At 49.0% G+C, this 20,335-nt stretch overlaps 6 protein-coding genes across 6 annotated transcripts; 2 read left to right on the forward strand and 4 right to left on the reverse strand.

The window, feature by feature from the left end:
• Nucleotides 1–1,804: 1,804 nt before the first annotated feature.
• ASPVEDRAFT_804205 (uncharacterized protein) lies at nucleotides 1,805–2,880 on the reverse strand. Its single transcript, XM_040816859.1, has 3 exons — nucleotides 2,711–2,880; nucleotides 1,944–2,645; nucleotides 1,805–1,863 (listed from the first exon to the last, which is right to left on the reverse strand). Exons 1-2 carry the CDS (start codon nucleotides 2,741–2,743, stop codon nucleotides 2,190–2,192), a joined length of 489 nt encoding a protein of 162 aa, XP_040670376.1. The 5' UTR covers nucleotides 2,744–2,880; the 3' UTR covers nucleotides 1,805–1,863; nucleotides 1,944–2,189.
• A 4,789-nt stretch (nucleotides 2,881–7,669) lies between these two features.
• tom40 (TOM complex pore protein TOM40) lies at nucleotides 7,670–8,700 on the reverse strand (the record flags this gene model as incomplete). The annotated part of the gene is made up of 2 exons (XM_040807328.1): nucleotides 7,670–8,326; nucleotides 8,389–8,700. 2 exons carry the CDS (start codon nucleotides 8,698–8,700, stop codon nucleotides 7,670–7,672), a joined length of 969 nt encoding a protein of 322 aa, XP_040670377.1.
• Nucleotides 8,701–9,570: 870 nt separating this feature from the next.
• Nucleotides 9,571–15,161, forward strand: ASPVEDRAFT_54750 (Elongator subunit ELP2; the record flags this gene model as incomplete). Its single annotated transcript, XM_040814971.1, has 13 exons — nucleotides 9,571–9,584; nucleotides 9,676–9,864; nucleotides 10,017–10,114; nucleotides 10,209–10,378; nucleotides 10,432–10,512; nucleotides 10,568–10,675; nucleotides 10,728–10,847; nucleotides 10,906–11,280; nucleotides 11,333–11,509; nucleotides 11,566–11,743; nucleotide 11,901; nucleotides 12,623–12,776; nucleotides 12,849–15,161. The coding sequence occupies 13 exons, from the start codon at nucleotides 9,571–9,573 to the stop codon at nucleotides 15,159–15,161; spliced, it is 3,978 nt and encodes a 1,325-aa protein (XP_040670378.1).
• Nucleotides 15,162–15,524: 363 nt separating this feature from the next.
• ASPVEDRAFT_54751 (putative ABC transporter) lies at nucleotides 15,525–16,414 on the reverse strand (the record flags this gene model as incomplete). The annotated part of the gene is made up of 2 exons (XM_040814972.1): nucleotides 15,525–16,234; nucleotides 16,294–16,414. The coding sequence occupies 2 exons, from the start codon at nucleotides 16,412–16,414 to the stop codon at nucleotides 15,525–15,527; spliced, it is 831 nt and encodes a 276-aa protein (XP_040670379.1).
• Nucleotides 16,415–16,606: 192 nt separating this feature from the next.
• ASPVEDRAFT_44147 (tRNA dimethylallyltransferase) lies at nucleotides 16,607–18,442 on the forward strand. Its single transcript, XM_040812986.1, has 2 exons — nucleotides 16,607–16,813; nucleotides 16,910–18,442. The coding sequence occupies exons 1-2, from the start codon at nucleotides 16,763–16,765 to the stop codon at nucleotides 18,296–18,298; spliced, it is 1,440 nt and encodes a 479-aa protein (XP_040670380.1). The 5' UTR covers nucleotides 16,607–16,762; the 3' UTR covers nucleotides 18,299–18,442.
• A 260-nt stretch (nucleotides 18,443–18,702) lies between these two features.
• ASPVEDRAFT_137088 (DXO/RAI1 family decapping nuclease) lies at nucleotides 18,703–20,310 on the reverse strand (the record flags this gene model as incomplete). Its single annotated transcript, XM_040807351.1, has 9 exons — nucleotides 18,703–18,848; nucleotides 18,911–19,210; nucleotides 19,284–19,454; nucleotides 19,514–19,580; nucleotides 19,679–19,690; nucleotides 19,748–19,775; nucleotides 19,827–19,858; nucleotides 19,925–20,167; nucleotides 20,236–20,310. 9 exons carry the CDS (start codon nucleotides 20,308–20,310, stop codon nucleotides 18,703–18,705), a joined length of 1,074 nt encoding a protein of 357 aa, XP_040670381.1.
• Between the last annotated feature and the right edge of the window lie 25 nt (nucleotides 20,311–20,335).

A 20,335-nucleotide genomic window follows, 5' to 3' on the forward strand; every position in this document is an offset into this window, starting at 1 on the left:
GGGCAGACTGTGGCCGGTGGAGCACAAGTCGGGAGGAGTGCGTTGGATGGGCGGAACGTCTAAACGGGAGGGAAAGTGAGTGGAGGTCGGCGAGAGATGAAAGGTTGAGAAGCATTGAGACTTGTGGGCTCGCGAACCTCAGACCAAGAACCAAGGGACGTTGGTAGGGCGCCAAGAGTGCAGACGCAAGGCCAGGGAGCACTCCGAGCGGCAGGTAGACGAGGGGTCGAATAAGTCGATAGTGGGCACTTCTCCGTTCGGGGAGGGAACAAGGTAATAAAGTAGGAGGGGAAGAGGAAGGGGGGGGGGGGTTGGGAAGAAAGAGAATAAAAAAGGAAAAGAAGAGAGAGCTAATTCGAGGAACAGGTAGAGAGATTAAGTCACAGCGAACCAGACAAGAGCAGGGGGAGATGCAAAGAAGGGTGGGTTGACGGGTCAGGTATTATTAAAAAAGAGGATGGGTCGGGGGAGGGAAGAGGGAGAGAGAGGAGTGAGCAGGTGACGTTGATGGAGCGACGAAGCCCAAACACGCGAGGGCTGCAGGAACGCGGGAATAAAGCACCGGAGAGGGAGGATGGGAATGAGAGTTATCCAAATGCCACCTTCTAGACAGCGTCTGGGTTCCAACAAGCTGGAAAGGCGCCGAAAAGAAATTTCAACTTCGGGAAAGGCAATAATGCGATCGATCTCTCTATTTGGGGAGGTCCCAAGATTGATTTGGAGTGGGAAAAGCAAAGTGAAGTCGAAGACGCTGTCCGAATATCTGGGCGACTTGAAGCGTTCGGAGGCAGAGGGAAGTGGCCCACGGCCGACTGGGTGAATTTAGTTCAGAGGAGTTGACTACTTAGTAGGACGTTGCCAATGCTGAGCACAGAGCTGTGGCAGTGTGTGGAGGAGGCAAAAAGATGTGTGATTCCTACTATTATTCGCATCGTCTGGATCGAAGGATTTCTGTTTATGGCCGCCGGCATAAGGATAGCAAATTTTACACAATAGCGTTGGCTTTCCAGATAATCAGCAAAAACACACGACTCGGTCACCCAGTACCTCCCTGCCCGGAGTCGCCCTGTCATTTGAGAACGAAACATGGTCAGGTTGATGGTACTACGATCTCTTACTATTATCTTCAGTTGTTGGCTGCGGTTCTCTTTGACTCAACATCCTGGGGGCACGGTACAACTCGGTACCTTTTCTGACTCTAGAGGGCAGTGATGCCCCCCGTCTGTGATGGAAGTCAAAAAAGAGGGGTTTTGCTGTGCCAGTACTGTATTAGTAATTACCATACAGTACCAAGGTCATGGGAGAGGTCGGGAGGGATGACGCTATGGGAGGAGTTGCCCTTGCCGAAAGCAAGGTAACTGCTGCGAGACCCATGGATACAAACAGCTTATTGCTCGTGGGCAGGCCCACCAGGAAATCGGCTGTAGGAGACAGCAATTGGAGTAGATAGATTTTGACTCCAGCCCCTCCTGGCTTTTAAGAAAAGAATGAAGCAGGAAACAGAGCTGCAGTGGTTAGATCCTCAAGCCTCCCAAAAGCTCCAGGTCCTCTGCAGAGGCCCAGAGGGGAGAGGTCGATCACTCAATGACGGGAGCGGCTGATGTGGAGCCATCGGGATTGGGAAAGACACAAAGTGGGTAACCAATTGCTGCAGTGGGAGAATGCCCCATACAAAAGGCCAGATGACCATGATCCCAAGGGCACTGGAACTGGGAGCCGGAGCCTGGGACGATGGTCCGGGTTTCGGGCGTGACCTTTTGGATTCCCTTAATCCTTGGAGTTCCAGACCGTTGTCGAGAAATTNCTGCATGATGATGCCCAGATTTACCCGCTAATTCGGGCCAATCCTGGGCGAAGCTGTTACTGAGACTCGGCCGGAGATGTTAATCTTGGCTAATCAAAATGGGGGGTGGGTAGGAGAGCTTGGACGAGGAGAAGCTCACCAGCTGAAAGATTTAACGGGGGTACCGAGCCACTAACCCTGAGGTATAAACCGGGAGAGCTCTCGTATACCTTCAAATATGTGCAGTTTGAAAGCTCTGTCACTCCCCATGCAAAGCAATTGACCAGAGACTGACCAACTTAGTAGGTATTTTCCCCTTCACTTGCCCAGTTTTGATGATCCGCGGAGCCAGCCCATGGAACCGCCGTTCTCAATGAACCCGTACGCAAAGCAGCACCGAGAAGCATTATTGAGACCGTGACCTCTCTGGATGCTCAAGGCCAGTGGCGGTGGAGAAGATTACACGCCTGCTTACCTGAACGTCCCGGTGACAGACAGACATGCCATGTGTTTGGTCAAGGAGTGTCAAGTGACCAGGCCCGGTTTTCACTATCCTCGAGTTTATTGGCTGTTTCTGTTGCCTCCTCCGTATCGTAATTACGCATGCGAACAATACGCGATACACCACCCAAGAACCCGCCATGAACCGCCGCATACTTGCGCATGATGCAGTTTTCGGCAGCCTCATATGAGATAATGATTCAAGCAGAGTCTCACCAGAGATTTTTACACTAACTGTCAGTACTGAAAAGAAAAGGCTTTTGCAGAGCATAAGCATACGGCTTCTTAGGGATAGTGAAGCCAATGAGCATTGACTGGGAGCTCCAGCACAGATATTGGTAGCTCGGGGACTATCTCGACCCTAGTGGCAGTTAGTTTTGAACTAGTAGGGTTAGGCGAGTAGTTCCTGCTCCGTCGAGCTCTGACCTTTTCTCGGTAAATCCAAGATATGACGAGCATTTCTTATGGTGATCTCAGGCCAAGAAACCATGAAACCAACAGTGCACACTGGGATGGGTGGCGCCCAGTGGCCACTGCAAGGTCAATTTCTAGTTCAATAATTGGAAATGGAAGCAGCATTCTCTATTATTGTTGCCAGAAGACACAGAATACATCATCAAGTTGCAACATTTTTTATTGGCGGTACCATTGGGAAGGCGAGCAGTGTCGTCGCACGTTTGTGCTGCGGCTGCTCGAACCCAAACTTTCCCGAGGTAGTTAATCTCACATATGTATGTATAATATAAATCCATACGGAAAAGCTGGTTGGGGCAGGGTTTCAGCTCCAGTGTACCTGGGCAGTTGCTTAAATCAGAAAGGTCTCAGACTGAATTAAGCGGGCAATGCTCCATCATGGACCGAGCTGGAGAAAGGCGTTGGGATAGTCGAACCGTTACGTCGGCGTTCGGCCGTGGAGGCAAATGGCCAGGTCAGAATCAGACTGGCCCAGCGACTTCAATTCCTCTTCCTATTCCCATTTCGAAGCATGCACTCACTGGTGGCTCAAGCAGACTGCAGTTGCTGATCGCCTGGAATTGGGGCGAGCATGCAAGTAGTCAGAGTTTGTTAGTGCGTCTCTGGATAGCTCGACATCCCTGTCAACAGTTGGATACCTTTTCCTTCCGCCCTGCACCTCGCATCCAAAGACGCTTTCTTACATGTTGCTGGGTGAGATGTTCCTTCTCCCAAGCGAGGTGCGGTCAGTAGGTGTTCGTACCTGCGGAGCTACCTTACTCCGTAGCATGTCTGTTCAATGCAGCATTCCCTTACCTGTCAATGGAGCATTGGTTAATTTCGCCTTGCATCGCTCACTTTTGGAATGTCAATCACCAAAAAAAAAAAAAAAAAAAAAAAAAAAAAAAAACGGCTCGTGTTCGAGAATCGTTTCTTGTTCCTCGGCCCGACCTCGTCCAGACCCCAAACCATTGGTGATAGTTCTTCAGGTTTCACCGGGGTCCAGCCTACATCTTACATGGAAGAGGTACCGACAACCTAGATCTCTCGCCCTGAGGGGTTTCGGGAGATGATTTGGTTGATGATCCTTTGATAGGTACTGGACCACACTATCCATTCCAACGAACAGGCCCGATGAACGGGGAAAGAATTGTCAGCTCCTCGAGATGCCGATTCTGATTTTATCTTTTATCTTTTTCCTTTTTTCGTTTTTCGTAGTCCCCTTCCGGAAATATTACAAGGAATGCACGAGGCATGGGTGAAACATTTAGCATTGCGATGAATGCCTCAGTGAGAGCCTGAGATCTCACATCATTGGCCACTATTCGGCCTTAATCGGCCAGATAAATCGACACTTCACAAATCAGCCACAAAGCCTGGAGGAGGGACGAAGGTTTGGGGCGCCAGCCGGTGTCGCACGGCCTCTGAAGGATGTACCAGGTGTTGGGGACAGAATTATCGAGCTAGGAAATGACTTAACATATCCTAAGTAAGGAACAATCTAGACTCGCAGTCTGAGGACATATTTCCGTCTACTGCTGTCGCTTCGGAGCATGTTTCTCAGCAACGCTTGTGTCTGTTCCACATGAGCGCCGAGAGGCTTCCATATGCGTTGAAACTCTGGAGTGGTTTCCAGGCCTTCTCGCCAAACCTTTGCGTATGATTTCCATCCGTTTAACTTTCACCTTATTGATGTACACGATATGTACGCCCAAGTCTGCGCTAAACCGGGGTTATCCGTACTCTGGGCTCTGGGCTCAGGAGTCTGCTTGAGAACGCATGTCACTACCGTTATGTGTGTATGGGTCTCAGCAGGCTTGAGAGAAGTGCATACAAAATCCAATTATTTGTCCAATGCTTTCGTTGAAACATATCTGACAAAAGGGCAGTGTATAGACTACCTAATTACTCCACCTTGCATCCAATGTGTCTTTGGCAAGACAGGTCAGCGTAATTAGCGATAGCACCACAAACCATCCCAAGAAGCCTTAATGGCCGTGTTGGAGTAATCAAGACTTACTTTCCATCGGAGTGTTGCATATCTACTTTGCTCTTAGGCAGCATCTGCCGTTCTCCCAGATCCGTATCCTCCAACTGGCCTGGATCTGGAACGCTGCAATACATAGCTCGTGGACCGCAGCAAGCTATTGCGCAATTCGGAATCACTGCTGAACAGTATTGTACATGGTAAATTGATTGTCCGTTGACCGTAATGGCTGTATTTTGGTATATACATCAACACCTCGGAGCTATTCTTCCAGATAAAACTACAGTATCAGCCAACCAGTCTCCGGCATCTCCTAGACTAGCAGGCGATGGCGAGCACTGTTCATTTATCTCAAAATACCAATCCCTCATCGGCACCTAATGAGTTCATTACCGCTAATGGCCTTCTCTCTCCAGACTCCTGTTACTGCCATATGGTTGGATTAGTGGATACTCAGATCGAATTGTTAATGACGATTGGCACTGGAAAGTATTGCTGTCGACCAAAATACAGCAGTCCCCTACCACGCTGTTGCGGCTTCTACAAGACCGTGGGCTTTCTCGCCCCCCGTCCTCCATTAATATTATTTGGTTTCAGTCTGGAGCGTTCCGCCACTTATGCGGTAAGAACTCCTCTGCATATAAGGGTGACTCTGACTGGACATTGTACGGAGCACACGAGGGACAAGTAATTTACAATGGGCCGTGGGTCTAGAAACATCGAAGCCCAATCTTCGGACAGCCCTGTGTGTGGGCCTCGAAGATGGGCTGCCATGCAGCATTAGCCTGAACCCGTTGACAAACCAAGCCAATGGCTCGGTCTACCAGGCCTTTGGATGGGTAGCAACGGCACGCAAAACCATTTCCAGCTGTATAGGTGTATGGAAATTTTGCTTTTCATCCATCTGGGTATTGGGAACAGCAGCTTGACATTGAGGTTACGCGATGTGCTACCAAAGATGTGCTACACTGGATGATTGTGATACACTCTTATCTGATATCAATCGCTCTAGAGGTTCGTCCCCATACATATAAGTAACACCTGCCAGAAGCCGTTGCCGTTGCCCAGTCCGCGGGAAAAAAAAAAAGAACGGTCTCACAAGACACAAGGCCTTCGAGGCATGCGCCACAGCTGGTGGTAGGCTTAGTTATTGATGGTTTCCTGCCCCCTGGCGTTTGACATCGCAAGGGGGGAGTTGGTGGCACATTATTGCGCGGTCAGTACCCGACCTCTAAAACCCCTGCAATCTACAGTCTCAAAAATGTGTCCTGCCACTGGACTTCGTCTCGGCGTCCGGCATGTGCTGAACCGCTCTTGAAACCAACTTGGTTGAAAGCTTAGACGATAATACTCGCTCAGCCAGGACCCAATTCCCAACGCTCCCACATATCCAACAGATGCCCACTCATAGCTTGAAGAATAACAACGAAGGCCGAGGCCGCCCAGTCCACATCACGCTGTCTAGTATCGTCTACGAGGTTGAGAAACCTAGGCCAAATGTGACGTCACGGTGGAACACACCGAATTGTAACCGAAATCGATGCCCCAGTTATCCCCGTCCTGGTCGACCATGGTCATTATTCACACCCAAAGATTGAGACGCGAGCCCTATGGATAGCCATATTTCTTAGCTCTGGCAGGTGCCTTCCGAGCTGGTTTTCTAAAATGACCTGATGGTTTTTGCCCAAGCAATAGGGTTCTGCTTTAGTACCTAGTAGTAGTATAGTCTCCAGCTGAATACTCAGACTCTACAAAATCACATTGATTGAGCGAGATATTTACAGCCTACTCTGCATTAGCATTCTCCACCTAATACCTGCTGTACCTGGTTAGAAGACCTCCAGTTAATTAGCGATGTGGACACGCCTCAACTGGCTCAGTGCCATGGGGTCTCTAGAAAGTGGGCGCGAATTGGCTCTTGGAACCATCCTTACTGGATTGCCTTGTAATCTCCCGTAACCCACTTCAAGTCTCTTCGTTCGCCCGACTGTCCGGGCGTCCCTGAAACTTGAGGATCCAAGTAAATGGCCGAGTGACGATTGGCTGTCACGCTGGCTCTTCAGATTGGAACTTCCTGGGTCGTGACTTCTGAGAAGCAGGCAAGTTTAGCCCGGGTGCGGTCTCAGGCGAAGTTGGCACCGCGTTACTAATCGATGGTAGTTAATTAAGTCAACTAAGTTAACTGAATGACAATTAACTACCTGGAAGTTAAATGAAAGCGGCGACAAGGTTTATCTCGGCGCACGAGGTGCACTGAAGACTTCTAAAATTGCAGAGGCCCGCGTTCGACTTTTTTGTTGAGAATAAACATGTTTTACATTGCCCATCTATGATGCGTAAGTGAAGAGGAAAGTTTTCTGCTAGTGCTCCCATGTGTCCCGAGCAGAGCCCCCATTGACCAGCCAAGAGTGTCATCAAAAGGGATAAGTAACAATAACAGAAGAACGGGTCGCCGGTCATAGATGGAGCCATAAACAATAACATGAAGTGAAAAAAAAAAACATCAACGAGAATATGAAGATTCTATACAAAATTGGTACCGTGGCGCCAAACGACTGCCTCCATTGACCAACAACCCGTTATTAAAGCGGACTAACAGAGGGAATACACCGTTTTCCAAAGATGCACATGGAGGGAGGAATAGCTACTAAAACAAAGGACGAAGAGGTAGGAGTTTCAAAGCAGAACAAGAGCGTTGGTCCTCCTGCTTAGAAAACTCAGGCGGACCTTACTAGTCTCGGCGAAATTAGAGATGTCGGGTGAAGCGATTAGAACGGAGGAGTGACCATGTCCTGAGGGGTGGCCCTTTCGGTCTGCTCCATAACTTCCTCGCCAGCAATTTCAAGGGAGACAGCAAGTCCGAGTTTGGCGGATTGCTAATTCAGTTTATGTTAGTATCTGATGACGTCCTAGGTCTAGCCGAGGTGTTTTTTTTGTTTTTTTTTTTAACTTACCTTGGCCTGGTCAATTTCGCCAGCGAATGTGAGAGCAATGGGCATCGCTATCCGCTTCTCAAGGAGACAGCTGACCTTACCGGCGCTGTCGACCTGTGCACGGAAGGTTGAAGCCCGGAAGTCGTACTTGGCGCCGATAGCAGTGGTGCCGTCCTTGCTAGGTCCACCCATCATCATTGCTGCCGCGTTAGGGGCGAACTGGAGGTTCATATCAACACCTGCCTCAACCCGCTCGGAAATCTTCTTCCAGTAAGAGGCACTCAAGACGCCCTGGGCCTGTAGCTGGGCGCTGGCAATCCAATCATCGCTCTTGTACCGGGCAGAGTAGGAGACGGCGGATTCCGGGCGAGTGTTCAGACCCTGTCGTTGCCAGATCGTTTCGAAACCGAGAGCCAACTTGGGGGTAATAGACTGTAGGTAGCTTCCAACAAAGATACCGGTAAGACCACCATCTAAGCACGATGGGTTGAAAGCCTTGAGGGAGAGCGAGAAGTCATCGCCAGTGTAGTCATTGTCAAGCTGAATGAGGCCTTGCTCAGCTCCAGGCATGATCTGAACGTTGGTCTTCGTGACCAGCTTGGGAGTCCACCTGTAGTTGTAGAGAGCGGCGAGGCCACCGTCGCTTCCGAAATTACCCTGCATGAAAACCTGTCCACCATCGCGTCAGCATTGACTTGAAGCAAGCCTATCTAGATACCGTTATTACTTACATTTTGGGATCCGTACATGGCGGAGAATGCGTACGGGGCCATGTTTCCTGAGCCGCCCATTGAGAAAGCATGCGACACACGGAACAGGGGAGCCATGCTGAACATCTTCGTCAAGTCCGCACGGAGACCGGAGAACATAAAGTTAGAGAGCAGTACGTCCTTCTGCACCTCCCTGCCAACATTTTCCACCGTTCCCGGGTTAGGTAGGCCGAGGGCCGCCCTGCGGTCGGAGAATGAGATGTATGCATCTTTGAGGGCAGCGGCGACGGTATTGTCCGTCAGGAACGCGGGTGGTGCTAGATAGTCGGCCATTGTAGCTTATATGTAGAAGAAGAAGAAGACTGTGAATCGAAAATGAAACCAGAAGAACCGGAGTTGGCCGTTAGGTTGTCTTGAACGCGGCCAGTGTCGGTGGAAGATAGGGAATAAAAGAATTTCAGGTTAGCTCCGGGATTGAGCCTGGGGCGTGAGAGTTATGCTAGATGACCTCAAGTGAGCTAGTTGAGTCACGCCTGGTCGATTGGGGGAGGTAGGACGGTAAAAATGAGACACCGCAGCGGCAGGGGAATGGCTGTTGATGTTGATGTCTCCGAAGGGCAACTCGAGAAGTCGCAGTTTGGCCTTGAAAAAAAGTCACCTGCTGTTTGAGGCTGCGTCTTTGGCCTCTCCGCGCCGCCGCCGCGACCTCGGACTCTCCCGGGACGGGATCTTCTGTTTGGCCGAGATCCATGATGATATAATGGGGATACTACCAAGTTATCGGGAGGCCACCATGATTTGTCTTATTTACGTGCCATTGTTCCTGTGCCATTAATGCTCATTTTTCTTATTTTCCCTTTCCGTTATTTTCATGGATTTGTTTAGCTGTTTTCTTAGTCTTTCCACACTTGATATCCTCACTTCCTGAGCTACCTAGCAGTTGGACTGCGGCACCGGCACTTGCCTATGCCTATTACATATACCGCTACACTGCAACTAGCCTCCAAGTTATCAGGCCTTAACTCTTTCCCTTCTCACGCCCCGCCATTTCGGCTTAGCACTGCACTAATTTTTTTGGACCTTGGGTTAGCTACTCGGGGCGGTTCATCATTACCACTTTCCTGGTAAATAGGAAGATATTGTTATCACTTCTTTCCAAGCTGTTTACGCCCTGCCCTGTATAACTGGGCACCCGCCACTGTCATGGATACGCTCTTGTAAGCTGCCGATCCCATATTCGCCGCACGATTTGAGTTATTCATTTGTTTTGCAATGAAGGTAGAAGTTTTGCGATCTGACCTGAACTAGAACAGCGGAGATTGTCGTGAACTCCCCACGGTTTCGACGGAAGTCGTCGACGTTTGTCGATGCTATCCATGACTTACCAGAAAAGGCCGATCTTGCCCCAGCTCAGCTATATAGCACTGAGTCTGGTAGGCTTTTTCACTCAGGTCGGATTGTCATTATTACTGTAGGCCTCCCCGCGAGAGGCAAGACGTGCGTTCAATCATATATATCTAATTTGCTCGAAATCCCCAAAACTGACTGTGACTTAGCCATATGTCTGTAGCGATGGCGCGGTATCTTCGATGGTAGGTTGAGTCGTACAAATTTCCAGAATTTCCCGAGTCGCCCTAATCGCGTCGTAGGCTAGGTGTCAAAACCAGGATATTCCATCTAGGAGACTATCGACGAGCTACTATTCCCCATGGGGAAGACATCCCGGATGATTACTTCTTCGTGAATGGTATGTATATCTGAATGCTTAGAATTGGATCTTGTGTCTTTTTCTCCTTCACACCTTGTGAGGTCCATCGTTTCTGTTTGCTAATTACCCTTAGCATCTGCATCGTCAGTTCTTCTTAGACAGAAAATAGTAAAGAGGTGTCGTGAGGATATATATCAGTTCCTAAACGAGGAAAATGGCCAGATTGCCATCTACGACGCTGTGAACCCATCGGCCGCTGGGCGGAGATCTCTCGCAAATGAATTTGCCAAACATGAGATCGAGGTTGGTCAATCATCTCTGACCTGAAGATATGTGATACTCATCCCTGTATCCAGACATTATTCATCGAGTCGTGGTGCGATGACTATCGCATCATTGAGGAGAATGTCCGCAGGGTCAAGATATCATCACCAGATGTTAGTACAGTTTACTGGGCTTCCGTGGGCCATATGGAATGCTGATAGTCAGTAGTATGTGGGTTGGACATCTGAGGATGCTGTCAAGCACTATTTGGCTCGGATATCTGCCAGAATCCCCCAGTTTCATACCATGGAAGAAAAAGATCTCAACTATATCAAGGTACAACATTGTTTGTTTAAAATAGTACGAGATCTGACTAACTTGTGGATAGATGATAAATGCGGGGGAGAGACTGATTGTCAACAACAAAAGTTTTGGTTACCTGTCAAATCGGATAGTGTTCTATCTTCTCAATCTTCATATCAAGACGAGACGCACATACTTTGCTCGGGTGGGTGAGAACTCAGATACCGTGAATGAGCAGCGACTGATGTTCTGGATTGTGACAGGCTGGTGTCTCGGTGGATGCCAATTCCTATAAGGCAGATGGCCCTCTGTCCGAAAAGGGGCAGGATTATGCTAGAAAAATGACCGAAACTCTGCTGAACGACAGAGAATCCGAAAAGCAGGCAATCATTGATCAAGGAGAGACCGACTATGAGCTTAAGCCTTTGACAGTTTGGACTTCTACGAGACACCGAACAGTCGAGACTGCAAAGGATTTGCATGAAAAGGGGTACAAAGTTCGGCAGAGATCTCAGCTGAGCCAGCTGAATCCAGGCGTTTGTGAATTGAAGTCTGAGAGAAGAATTCGGGAAGAATACCCGGATGAAGTGGCTAAGCATGGGCTTGACCCTTATCACCATAGATATCCCCGGGCAGAGGTGCGACTGCTGATCTCCCACTTTCTACCCCCTTGTTACTAACTCATTATAGTCATACCATGATCTTGCTGTGCGACTTGAACCGATAATTTTGGAACTTGAAAGGGAACAGAACGACCTGCTAATCATTGCCCATGAGAGTGTGCTTAGGGTTCTGTATGGTTACCTCATGGCGTGCAATGCCGCGGATATTCCATTCTTAGAATTTCCCCGCGACGAAATAATAGAAGTGGGTTTTTATATTGTAATATCGTGCACGATCTATATTGACTGAAACCCCTCTAGATAATTCCCGAGAGTTACCAAAACGAGGCCCGCAGGATCAAAATTCCCGATCTGCCAACTGAGATCATTCCTGGGTCACCCCAAGACATTGAGATCCCGGTCCCTCCTAGTGGTGTTAATACCCCTTCAGTCCAAGGTATCGGGTCTCCGAATGACGGCGTATTGACGCCGCAAGGTGGTATACGGACTCCTCGCGAGCCCGAGAGGATTTCACAGCAGCATGTGGAAGATGTTGTCTAATTTAAAAGTGGTTCTCCGGCATGCGGCATGCAGATGATTGATAGACAACGGGACGATTATTGGCTTAAATAGCGCTTGAATTATCCTCCATGTAGCGTAGAAACGAATACAATAGTATCTCCTTGTTGAATCTCGTACTTCTCCTCGCCCTCCAGTTCCCAATCGGCATCATTGATAAGCACAAGGATTCCCGGCCGTCTGTTGTGAGTCAGCTATATTGTTGCATCCATTCATTGATAATCACATACACGTTATCCTCTAGTACAAAGAGTTCCTTTCTTTGGTCCTTCATCAAGTTATCGACCAAGTACCGGAGGAGAAAGGATATGTTTGGTGGGCTGCCATCACTCAATCGAGCTGGCAAGGTCACATTATGTTTGCGCTCATTGTCAAATAGAATTTCCAGGCCGCCTCTGCGGATTAAAGACGTCAGTTTATTATCTTTCGAGATTCCTTAAAAGCAGAATACGCACGTGAATTCTACTGTAAATGCTATCGAGTTGGGGTCGTTTTGTGCCATTGCAGTTTGATTTTAACCGTATTTGACAAATTAATGGGACAACGGCACAAATTTGAATGAAAGGCAGTAGTAGTCTTCTTGTCTCGACTGGTATCGCCGGGGGTAACAGATCAAAAAGCGGAGGATGGAGGAGGGGCTCTTGTCTGTCTCTTGGCTGTTATCGATAAGCCACAAAAAAAGTCGACCGTTCCTCCGGCGGATCTCCTTGGGCGTTGTCACTCCGATTGCTGGAGCTAACCCCATATTCTTCCCATTGTTCCTTCTTTCCCTAGATAATACGAACAACCCACCTGGAAGACCAAATCCCTCCTTCGCCGACTTTATGGTCTCCATCACCACCGAATACATTAGCGTCGGCGGAAATAGGCACCCCGCCGCCGCGGATTGGGATGTTCAGTCCGGCATCCTGGCCTACGGTGCAGATAATAATGTAGCCTTGTGGGATCCTCTGGTATGTGAACTCGGGTAGTTGCCCACCCCCTCTTGGTCCCAATTTCTAATATAATGTTCTATTTGCATGTAGGAAGAATCAAATCGTGGTGTCTATTCGCTTCTCGTTGGCCATACGGACAAGGTCAGCGTCGTCCGATTTTATACCTGTCCCAAGACAGGAACAAAGCTCCTCATAACTGGCTCTGTCGATTGTACCGTGCGCTTATGGAGAGCCGAACCAACTAATCACAGGCAATTTGCTCATGTGCTTGCTTTGACGGATCATACGGGCTCAGTCAATGCTATTTCTATAAACGAAGGCCTTGACATTATCGCAACGGGAGGAGCTGATGGAACCATCAAGATATGGAGGATACATGCCGGAGAATCTGTGGGAGGTGAGCTGTTGGAGAGTATACCAATGAAGCCGCGTTATTTCCCGCTGGCACTGGCATTAGCCCCGCTTCCGACAGAAACACAAGACAGGCCAGCGGCACTGGCGGTTGCTGGCACCACCGATAATGTGCAAATATACGTTGCCGCAGATACTGTTACGACGCCACACTTCAAAATGTCTGCTACACTTTCCGGCCATGAGGCCTGGGTGCGTTCTCTTTCTTTCACTGCGGACATGCAGAGCAAGACAGGTGACCTTTTGCTTGCCTCCGCGAGCCAAGACAAGTATGTTCGACTATGGCGACTCAATCGTGGAGAGGCTGCGGCTGCAGGACCGAATGAAGACCCTGTTCTGGGCGGACTCGAACCGACATTGTCCAATAAAGCCCATCAGTTCGACGCGGCAGGCTCTAAGTATTCCATGACGTTCGAGGCCCTCTTATTCGGCAACGAAGATTGGATATATACTACTGCGTGGAATCCAAACCCCGAGCGCCAGCAACTTCTCACTGCATCCGCAGACAATACTTTGACTATCTGGGAGCAGGATCCAGTATCCGGAGTATGGCTCTCTGCCGAACGAATGGGAGAGCTCAGTGTACAAAAAGGCTCTACCACAGCAACTGGCAGTACTGGAGGCTTTTGGATTGGCCTCTGGTCACCGGACGGTAAACAGGTTGTCAGCCTTGGACGTACGGGTAGCTGGAGGGCATGGATATATGATGCCGAAGCTGATATCTGGGTCCAGACTCTAGGCATCACTGGGCATGTGCGACCTGCGAATGGAATCCAATGGGAGCCTTCTGGAGGATATCTTCTGTCGACCAGCGCGGACCAAACAACCAGACTCCATGCACAATGGCTGCGCGATGGGAAAAAGTCGTGGCACGAATTCTCCCGGCCACAAATCCACGGCTATGATTTAAACTGCATTGATACACTGGGACCGCAACGTTTCGTATCAGGTGCCGAAGAAAAGCTTCTACGAGTATTCAACGAACCCAGACCTATTGCCCAGTTGCTTGAAAATCTTTCTGGGCTCGCACAGACTGCAGAGGGCGAACTTCCAGATACAGCGCAGATCCCAGTACTGGGTTTGTCCAATCAAGCTGTGGGTGAGGAAGCCCCTGTGGAATCAGATACGGTTGAGGCCGAGGGCGCGGGGCAAGGCCATGCATATCAAGCGATACTATCGAATTCGACCCGCCCCCCTCTCGAGGACCAGCTGGCTCGTAACACCTTGTGGCCCGAGCACGAAAAGCTTTACGGTCATGGATACGAGATATCCGCCGTGGCTGTGAGTCACGACCGCACCGTCATCGCTACTGCGTGCAAAGCTAGCTCAATAGACCATGCAGTGGTGCGCCTGTACGACACGACCGACTGGCACGAAATTCGTCCATCACTTGCAGCGCATACTTTGACTATCACAAGCCTCTCTTTTTCTTCTGATGACCAGTACTTGCTCAGCGTTGGACGAGATCGCCAGTGGGCAGTTTATCGTCGAAGTGAATCAAAACCCTCGGTTTTTGCGCTCATGACATCCAACCCGAAGGGTCATTCGCGCATGATTCTTGATGCGGACTGGGCTCCTGCATCAGAACCTTACCTTTCGATATTCGCTACAGCGGGTCGAGACAAGTCGATCAAGCTGTGGCAGATAACGGGTGAGTCAGTCGAGTGTAAAGCTACCATTCCTGCGAGGAGCTCAGTCACTGCCATCTCATTTTTCCCACATGCGTATAATGGGTTGCTCTTCATTGCAGTGGGGGAGGATGACGGGAAGCTCTCGATCCATCAAATCAACGTGGACAATCTAGAAGCCAGCCCGCTAGTGAGCTTTGATAGAGACAACTCACCGTCGAAAACTATCACGGAGCTATCATGGCGCCCCGTCTCACATCTGAGTGAGACGGGAGAAGGGAAGGAAAGCCTAGAACTTGCTGTCGCAAGCGAAGACACTTCAATACGTATATACAGCATCTCAAGCATGATGCCCGAGCCGTGATCATGATTTATATAGGCAAATATCAACTAAAACAAAACGTGGACCTGAATCCGACTCATGATGTTGAAGAACTCCTGTACCAATGTTGAAACCCCAACCCAAAGAAATAATGTTCTTTAGGAAATTAATCCATATCCAAAACCTGACCGTCGAAGGTCGAAAGACTCTTGTAAGGTTTATGAAGAAAGTTGAAATGTTGAAACTCCAGGTCTAAAAAGCGAATACTTTGAACCCCCCTCGCATGCTTTGCCATGCCACATGGTTGAGAAAAACAGTCGTTGTTGAAAGGTCATGAAAACTGAAAATTGGAAGAACCCTAGAAGTTAGAACAAGAGAGGAAGAAATGCACCTAGGTTATGCCTTCTATCTCTTATCATACTTCTCATAACCATAGCCCCCTATTCCTCCAGACTCGTAAGTCTTCGCTTGATTGCCGCGCCCATTTCGCGGTCCCCTAGACTGTAAATCTTCCTTCAACCACTTGAGCACAATTTCCCCTAGCTGGCTATTCTCCGATGTTGCGGGAGCTTCGTCTTTGAACTTCTCGATAGGACCCCACTGCCTTACATTCCCCAGATGCATGTGCACCAAGTGTGTCGGCCAATGCGCCAGATTATCCAGAATATGAGTTGCATAGACAATCGTGCACGGTCTCGTCTCCGTCTCCCTCTTCAAGAACGCAAGGAAGTTGCTTCGCGACAACAGGTCAAGATCAACAGTAATCTCATCGAGGAGGAGAACTTGCCATGGTCGTAGGAGACCCATGGCTAATTGGACACGACGCCGCTCTCCATCTGAAACTGCATGCATGCGCCATCGCAGATCAATATCGAGAATATCGACAAGTTCATCGCGTCGTTCTGGATAAGCGTTGCCGCCAACAGATGCAAGGAGAGTAGGCACGTCGATGTCGGTCCGGACAATGCTGTTGAGGACCCATTCAACGCCGAGGTAGGTGACGCCCTCGAGGCCTTCTTTGAAGGGGTCTTTGTTCGCAATCGCGATCGTATTGCTGGGGGCTAGGCGTTTACCTGAAACTAATCGTAGTAGGGTGGTTTTGCCGGCTCCATTGGCTAGAATGAGCGTTTAGCAGGGCTTCACCAGGTATTCAGGCTTATCAGGTATTACGTACCTCCGATTAGCAAAGTCCGACTCCCCGCTGGTAAATCTAAACCGACTTCTGTCAATCCGGGCGAGCCATCTTGGAACTTGTAGGTTAAGTTCTGTACGTGGATTTCCGGTGAGTCGGACATGACGGGAGAGAAGTTAACTGGCGGCAGAAGAGCTGAAGGGCATTAGCTAGGACGCGACTGATATTATAAAAGTAAATCCAGTGTAATGACTCACCTTGTTTTCATCTAAAAAAGCACGCGATGTAACTCTTACTGACGAATTGATAAGGCGGGGCGCTGAGCTAAGGATGGAGTCACTTTTTTTACCCACCTCCAGCCTTTTATCTTTATCGCCACACCTTGTTCTACACTCCCCGGAGGATAGAGTTATAGCCTTAGGGAGATGCTCGGCATGCCGGTCTAGATTGCCTAATTTTTCTCATGCGCAAGTTTCTTTCCTCCATATTCTCGTTCCGACGCTTTTCGGCAATGCGCCCTCTCATAGCTGTTGTGGGTGCCACGGGCACAGGGAAGTCCAAGGTGAGTTGGCTCTCTGTTTGCTTCTCTGCTTCTCTCTCTCTCTTTCTCCTTTATGCTTCACAAGTGCGCATAGTGGATACTGACAAACACAGATAGCTTGCAGTTGATATTGCTTCTCGGTTCAATGGCGAAATCATCAATGGAGACGCGATGCAGATGTATCGTGGCCTCCCTATCATCACGAATCAGATCCCCATCGAAGAACGCAATGGCATACCACATCATTTGATCAGTTGTATAGACTTGGAGGAAAACCCATGGCGAATATCGAGGTTCCGAAAAGAGTGTTTACGCTTCGTAGACGATATCCATGCGCGAGGGAAACTGCCTGTGCTAGTCGGTGGTACCCACTACTATACACAATCTGTGCTGTTTCAGGATCAGCTCGTGGATAAGGAGTCAGACTCGTCAGAAGAAGAGGTTAATTCCTGCCCAGCGGAGGATATTGACTCAGCGGTCAAGTGGCCCATTCTTGATGCGGAGCCGGAGCTGGTATTGCAGAAATTACGCGAGGTTGATCCCATAATGGCGGAACGGTGGCATCCAAAAGATACACGCAAGATTCGTCGATCATTAGAAATATATTTTCAGACAGGGAAGCCAGCATCGCAGGTGTATGCCGAGCAACGACTGCCGAACCAGGCGGCAGAAAGAAATGATGATGCTACTGCCGGTACAGGACAATTACGCTTTAACACGATGATATTCTGGGTGCACTCTGAAAAGTCCACACTGCAAGAGAGGTTGTTTAAGCGCGTTGATGCCATGGTTGACCAGGGATTATTGTCTGAGGCAAGCCGTATGACAGATTACATCAAGGAGAATGAGGCCCAAGGTATCACTGTCGACCAGACCCGAGGAGTCTGGATATCTATCGGATTCAAGGAGCTAGCACCTTATTTTGATGCTCTTAAAGACAACTCCATGACAGAGAAAGAACTAGAGAGCATCAGGCAGTCATGTATTGAGTCAGTCAAGATTGCAACCCGTCAGTACGCCACGTCTCAAATCAAGTGGATTCGCAACAAACTTTGGAATGGGCTTGCGGGGGCGGGCATGACCAGTCGTCTGTATATTCTGGACAGCACGGATGTCGAAGACTGGACAGCGAGCATCACAGAACCATCAGAGCGCCTTGTGGAAGCTCTCTTGAAGGATGAGCGTTTACCGGACCCCAAATCACTCTCAGAGTTGGCAAGGACAGTTCTAGACGCTAAGGAGACACAACCACTACCATCTAGCCAGGGTGCGACAAAGTGTATTACTTGCGATATATGCCGCAAGACAATGACAAACGAGGAGCAGTGGAAAATACATATGCATAGTAGTGCTCATAAAAGGGTTCTGAAGAGTCTGGCGAGGAAGGAAGAGCGAGCAGCATATCTACGGAGGCAACAAGAGAGTCTGGAGAATACCGAACAGCATGTTCGGGATAGCACCAAGGAGCTGGACTCACAAACACTGCAAGGAGAAGTCACTGAATAATAATAATATATAAAATTCAGTCAATGATGTATATTGCCAGGCACCCCAAGTAAATTTAACCGCGGGCATGCTCTGTATTAGCGGTAGAGTTGGCGAGAGCTTCTACTCATCGTGCAAGTTGATCAGCCAAGTAAGCTAGTGCCTTGCAGATATAATAAGTAGCAGATTGGGAGTTGGCCAACCGATCGTGGTAACTGCAGTAGCATAACCGGCTTGATTGGCGCGGAGATAGTCCGAACAGGTCAAATAAGTATGAGGCCAAAGGCAAGACAGTTTTGCCAAACAGCCGAATATGGGCAGCGATCCTGATAGAAATAGATAGACGCTAACCGATTCTGAGGCCTGTAGAGAGCTTGATTGCCCACAAAAGATAAGACCAGTTTGTGGAAAGTTGTAAAGTGAGGTCATGTTGTTGACCTCCAAGACAGAAAGTCCTGTGAAAGGATGTCGCCGGAACCACTCTCTTCAACTTGGAAGACCTCAATGACAGAAGATTTCTCCTGCTTTCGGAGCCTCCATGTTCCTCCTTCCTGGATGGTGGATTTGAGCCCTAGGAGACGAAAATGTTAGGTGTGTGATAAAATTGAATACAAGATGGGAAAGACAACGTACATTCCAGAAACGAAGCCGCGAAGTTGATACAGATGTTGCCGTCCCAGGTCCCACGGCCTGACTTTTTCACTTTGCTCGGAATGCTAGCTGTCTCGAGATCGTCCAAGCGACGCACGATTCCATCTTGATCACGGAACCCAACGATGATCTTGGGCACGCCGAGGAGAAAAGATTGTGCCCAGAATTTCAGCAGTTTCCGTTCGAATTTGACCATGTCTCTGTCATTTCTGATCTCGGCAGATGTCTTGAGTTCTACCCAGTTGATAGGCTCTTCCTTGCGTTCTGGCTTACTGTCCCAGACTACCAAATAGTACAAGACCGCAGTTAGAGACAAATTTGCTATGGGACCTTTGGAGAACGGGAAAAAGCATACTGGCATCGACTTCGCCGCCGAGGACGAGTTTCGCACGCCCGATTCCGGTACGCGCAATTGAGCAATACTGCGCATTGTTATTCACAACAAGGTCTTCGCGGCCTTCAATTTCCTCTCTGGTTGCCGCGTCCCAGGTCTTATCGAGAACAGATATAGTCTCAAATTTATAGCCTATATGTCGGGCATTAAAACAAACAACACGGCCTTTAGGAAGAGAAATGGTCACGAACCCCAGTACGCCATTAGGTCTTGGGAGGCCATCCCTGGCGGCATTCTTTGTCTTCGTTGGATTTGCTTCTGTTCGTTTTTGTACGCATTGTTCTCCTCGATGAATCTTAAGCGAGGAACACACGGTTAAGTCTCAGCCACTTTCTCTATGAAATACCAGAGCATACGCACATAGTCCCCTAATAGAGCGAGTCAGATAAGGGCTGGAATCTTGAGTTCCACAGGGTCTAGCTTACCTGAAAACACGTTGCATTCATCTCGAATCTACGCGCATAGCATTAGCGAAAAGTGTGCTAATCGGCGCTACATACACACCCATTCATATTGTCAAATGGCGCAGTGAGAATCTATTTATCACACTTTCAGTTACGGGCCCGGCCTTCAAGTGATAGGGGTCGTGATGTATAACTTACCTTGGTCATCATTCCCCGCCAGGTGATGATGTCGGCTTCGCATTTCTTTCCAGTCTCTCTTTCCAGGGCGCTAACAGTGTCTAGAAGTGCATCAAGGTGCTCATCGGCTGCATCATCTAGCTTCTGGAAAGTTTCAAAGCCGCGGTTTAGATCCGCTGGCAGTTGCGGGGGGTAGTAGTACCGCAGGGACGAATCCCCAAGATGATAGCTATGTTGGTCATCGTAGGAGAAGCAAGCAATTTCCTGGGGGTTTAAATTAATAAATATTTTTTGAATATAAAGGATGCGAAAGAGATGCTCATAGTGCCTACCTTCGGCCGTCGAATGGCCGCACTGGACCCATAGAAGCGGCCGATGGGCTGGATGTCGAAAGTATTTCGATTCATCTTCTTGACTATGAGTTCTCTGATT

This window comes from Aspergillus versicolor (genome assembly GCF_001890125.1).
Source record: "Aspergillus versicolor CBS 583.65 unplaced genomic scaffold ASPVEscaffold_8, whole genome shotgun sequence".
Lineage (NCBI taxonomy): Eukaryota > Fungi > Ascomycota > Eurotiomycetes > Eurotiales > Aspergillaceae > Aspergillus > Aspergillus versicolor.

Coding starts and splice junctions, on each gene's coding strand:
- ASPVEDRAFT_804205 (XM_040816859.1), bottom strand. CDS start 2,743: ATGCTCGTCATATCTTGGATTTACCGAGAAAAG. Junction 2,646..2,710: donor CTTGGATTTACCGAGAAAAG/GTCAGAGCTCGA, acceptor AACTGCCACTAG/GGTCGAGATAGTCCCCGAGC.
- ASPVEDRAFT_44147 (XM_040812986.1), top strand. CDS start 16,763: ATGCGCCCTCTCATAGCTGTTGTGGGTGCCACGGGCACAGGGAAGTCC. Junction 16,814..16,909: donor CGGGCACAGGGAAGTCCAAG/GTGAGTTGGCTC, acceptor AAACACAGATAG/CTTGCAGTTGATATTGCTTC.